General features: G+C 43.5%; 1 protein-coding gene across 1 annotated transcript in view; it reads left to right on the top strand.

Moving 5' to 3' along the window:
• Positions 1-244: 244 nt before the first annotated feature.
• The window catches only part of LOC138978441 (uncharacterized), a 34,358-nt gene continuing 29,792 nt past the window's right edge, over positions 245-4,810 (top strand). The window contains exons 1-3 of the mRNA XM_070351184.1: positions 245-778; positions 2,656-2,879; positions 3,656-3,863. Coding sequence (XP_070207285.1) covers positions 613-778; positions 2,656-2,879; positions 3,656-3,863 — 598 coding nt within the window. The 5' untranslated portion in view covers positions 245-612. The remainder of the gene's footprint in view (positions 779-2,655; positions 2,880-3,655; positions 3,864-4,810) is intronic.

Here is a 4,810-nt window from a genome sequence, read left to right as displayed (position 1 = left end):
ATTTGTGCCCAACAGGGACAGTCCGCTAGATGTGCAAATAATTTCTGCCAGGGAATTAGCTGTGTCTTTTTCAAATTGAGTGTTTATATATACACACACACACACAAGCCGGTGAGAGATCATCGTTAAAATCCCGAGATGATGCAAGCCTACTGGGTTAACCCGCAACCCCTGACGTGCACTGTACGGGCACAGGCGTACCGCGCGTAACAGCGGTACTCGCACTTTGTTAGCAACCTAACACTAACAGCCAAGTAAGCTTATCGCCAAGGCTTCAGCGTGGCCGATGTATTTCACCGGATGACGCAAACGGGTTGGATGTCTGAGCAATCTGCCAAAGTGAAAGGAGGCAGTATATACATTTGTTAGTGAGGCAGTTCCGCAACCTGCAGTTGTGGGGCGCCCGAACGTGTTCACAGTGTTATTGTCATTTTACGTCAGTACTTGAAGTACATTTTTGTTTTCCAGTCTACAGAACGGTTCAGTGAATCACTGAACTGTATATTGACCAGAATCAGAATAGACTGAACAGAATAAACACGACGACGCATACTTGTTTGAAGAGTGTTTTCGTGTTTTGGTGCAATCATATTTTTTTTTATATCAACGACGATGGGGAATGCTCCCTCGTTGGCAACGGGGAATCCACCGGAATCCTATGATCCTTTGTCAGCTCTGCATGAAGTGACAAGGGAAGTCACTGCAAATCCCCTCAGCGCGAAAGTTGTTTTGGAGAGACTTGCAGACGACTCGGATTGTGGAGAAGAAACGAACAAAGGTGGGTACTTCAGATGAAATTGGTCAGTCATAATTTCGGAGAAGGAGTGATTGGTATTGTTGTTGTTCTCTCATGTGCCTCTCACCTTTCGCTGGTTTTTTTTCTCTCTCTCTCCAACGCAAGGTACGCCCAGTATCAAGTAAACGCCCACCCTTACCCCCTGCTTTTGGTCATTTCGCGCACAGGGTACAGTACCTAGTAAACGCCTACCCCCCATTTTCGATCATTAGAGTAAAGGAAAATAAAAAAGATGATCCAGTTTGCTGTTGTGTAAAAAAAAAAAAAAAATTGTTTCCCTTCCTTGGCGATGACGAAATTGGAGACTAGTCTGAACCTGAAGAGTATGGAGAGGTCGACTTGGAGGTGTTTGAACATAACCAATGAACAGACTGGTTTTTGCTTAGGCCTAAAAAAAAAATAGGTGTGGTTACGGTAACCCGACCTACCCTATTTTTAGGGGCCGACCCTATAACTTTTTATTATATTTGTCAAAAAAAGAAAGAAAAAAAAAACGAATCCAGAAAACGCAATGAAAGCGAAAGCGCCCGAGTCGCACACTTATTTCCATGTCAAGTAGGTTTAATTTGTACACATTAGAAAAAAAAGTTAAAAAAAAAAAAGTGATTGCCTACCTTCCTACCCTATTTTTTTGGGCTAGGTTACCATAACCACACCTATTTTTTTTTGTTGGCCTTACCCTCTATCCATTTGAAGGCATGACGTTGTCGCTCATACACATTTCATTGGGTGACAAACTGACAACAAATACTCTTTTTTTAAATTTTTTATATGAAGTCTTATATCGCGCGCGTATCTCCAGACTCGGACTCAAGGCGCAGGGATCTATGTATGCCGTGTGAGATGGAATTTTTTACACAATACATCACGCATTCACATCGACCAGCAGATCGCAGCCATTTCGGCGCATATCCTACTTTTCACAGCCTATTATTTCAAGTCACACGGGTATTTTGGTGGACATTTTTTATCTATACCTATACAATTTTGCCAGGAAAGACCCTTTTGTCAATCGTGGGATCTTTAACGTGCACACCCCAATGTAGTGTACACGAAGGGACCTCGGTTTTTCGTCTCATCCGAAAGACTGGCACTTGAACCCACCACCTAGGTTAGGAAAGGGGGGAGAAAATTGCTAACGCCCTGACCCAGGGTCGAACTCGCAACCTCTCGCTTCCGAGCGCAAGTGTGTTACCACTCGGCCACCCAGTTTCAGTTTCAGAGACTATAAACGTGACTTATAATTTTACACTTGTTTACAAGTGCTATTGTTTATTCGCTTAAAATGCTGATAGGGTTGTTCACTGCAGACCTGGATTAATCTTTTCGAGTGAGCATAATCTTTGGAACATTATCGTTTCTTCGTGGTTGCAGAATTTCATATACAGTGAGAGAGAGGAAAGTTTTGTGCAATAACGCATCCTTGGGACACTTCCATGCCAATTAGTGACCAGAATATATCATTGTTCTAGCAAAGGAGCCGCTCCTACAAAGGGTATAGCACCTTGTAAACGCCCATCCCCAAAATTGGTGCATATAGGCGGGGGTGGGCGTATACAAGGTAGTTTACGGTACAGAGTGTCAAATCCGAGAGTTCGAGTCTGAAACGAGTACCGGTATCTGTAAGTAAGTATCCAGCGGCAGAAAATGCTTTAAAGTTTTCACGGTACCATTGCATGGAGGTTGTAGTTGATATTCGCTTGTGGTTAAGGGTCTAGTTCTCGAGAGAGGGGGGCATGAGGGGGTGGAAGTGTGTTAATTGATCCCCTATAACTGTTTTGCAAAATCAGCTGTGTGTATCTGGTTGAAATATGTTGTACAAATTCACTTTTATTCTTATTTTTTGCTTTATGATCTAGAGGATGGCTGTGAAGCAGATAGAGCAGAAGGCGGCAAGGCTGATGATGGCCAGCGTCAGGGAGAAAAACAGAGGGAGGATCTCAAAGGGCGAGAGCAGTTTATGCGGGTGGAGGTTCAAATCCCGCCTCACCTGAGCCGCCGGCTGAAGGCAGGCACTCAGCGATCACACATCATCCTGGTGGCTGACCGCAGCGGCTCCATGGCTGGGAACCCATGGAACCAGGTTAGTGCCGCGTTTGTGTGTGTGTGTGTGTGTCACAGTGTGTGTGTGTTTTTTTTAATGGGGTTTTTTTTTTGGGGGGGGGGGGGGCTGTTGATAATGTACATCTTTGATCCTACTGATGACATGTTGAAAATATGCAAATAGCTTGCCAAATGCTTGAGTCTCAATTTTGTTGAATACACAATTTTCGGAAACAACTCGGTCGGGTTTGCATGGGTTCTGAAAGAGTGAGTACCCTTGCATTTGCGCAGACAAACTTTGCCATGTGTGCTTCCTGTACACGTGTTTGAGACATGCCCTTTAATGTCATGTGGGGAAACTTTCCCATGTGACGTACATTACAGGCCAGTCACTAGCGAGAGGCCCGGCGTGTCTGCAGATTGCAGTATTCCACACACTTCTGCTTATGTCTTTTAGTAATGTACATTTGTGCTATTTGGAGTGCCATAAAAGCCATTTTTTTAATACAAAAAAGGAGGTTTGAAGCTCTGCAAAATGCAAACATAGATTTTGTGCTTGATCTCAAGTTATGGCCCGTCATCGTATATACCGGTGTACAGTGGTGAAAGGCTTGGGTCCAGGAGATCTTAGGCCTATAGTCTATATACATGTATGGACTGGATTCTCACATTCTGTGCTAGTTTACTAACCACAGATGTCAGCTTGCATGTTCAAATTGTCAAATGCAGTTATAATAATTAACACATGTAATGATGTATGTACCACTTGTTTTTGTTTCATCCTGACTGCACTAATATTAATTAATCTTCTTTCAGGTTAAACAAGCCCTTTTGGACATAGTGTCCAGAAGTCTTTGTGACAATGAAATAGTGGTGGACATAGTAGTGTATGCTGCACAAGCTGTTGTGGTCAAATTCACTGCCCAAGATTATGAGACAAAGATAAACCAGCTTCGTGAAGGAGGCGTTACTAGCTTTGTTGCTGCTTTCAAGAAAGTCAACGAAGTTATTGAACAGAGGAGACGTATGTATACTGACTTTTTTCCCGTTGAGTGGTGTGTGTGTGTGTCTGTGTCTGTCTGTGTGTTATGGTGTGTGTGTAGGTAATGGTGTGTGTGTGTGTGTGTGTGTTTCAGTTTGCTGGTACAACAGCGGAACTTTTACAAAGCAGCTAAGCTTTCAGGTTGTCTGTGACATTTTGTTTTAGTTGTCACTAAAATTTACAGAACCCGTATGTGTGGGTGGGTGTGTGTGTGTGTGTACATGTGTGTGTACACATGTGTGTGTACATGTGTGTATACATGTGTGTGTACATGTGTGTGTATGCATGTGTGTGAGAGAAAGAGAGAGAGAGAGAGAGAGAGAGAGAGAGAGAGAGAGAGAGAGAGAGAGAGAGAGAGAGAGAGAGAGAGAGAGAGAGAGAGAGAGAGAGAGAGAGAGAGAGAGACTGCTATCTAATTCCACAAAAGACACACATAATGTGAATATAGATACACTCTTCCCCCCACGGTCATACAAACAGAGTTGCTCAACTGCAGTTGCATAGAATTTGCACAAGCACATGAACACACTGAGGATAAACTCGGATGACGCTTGAGCACACTGTGCACCTTAGCTAGGTGTCTGACTATAAAAGGCAACACTTTTCTCTGGCATATTCATTTTGCTATCTAGGTGGTACAGATGACAAGATAGACAACACAGGGGTGTTATATGTTTATGATGGACGGAACAGACACTGTGAAATAGATTTCTGACTACAGGTTATTAACCCTTTCACTGCCAGATGTAATAACACAAAATCGGGTCACCAGTTATATTTAGTCATGAGAATGAGGTATCCTACTAAGCCATTGGCTAGTATTTGTGTGTCAGCAGTGACGCAGCATTTCTGGAAAATTCCTGAACGGAGAAGACGGTTTTACCCGTCCTAAGGCGCTGCGGATGCACAGGCACATGACGGGTATACCC

Source organism: Littorina saxatilis, linkage group LG10, assembly GCF_037325665.1.
Source record: "Littorina saxatilis isolate snail1 linkage group LG10, US_GU_Lsax_2.0, whole genome shotgun sequence".
Classification (NCBI taxonomy): domain Eukaryota; kingdom Metazoa; phylum Mollusca; class Gastropoda; order Littorinimorpha; family Littorinidae; genus Littorina; species Littorina saxatilis.
Note: the sequence above shows the minus strand (reverse complement) of the source record. Positions and strands in the feature narration are given on the sequence as shown.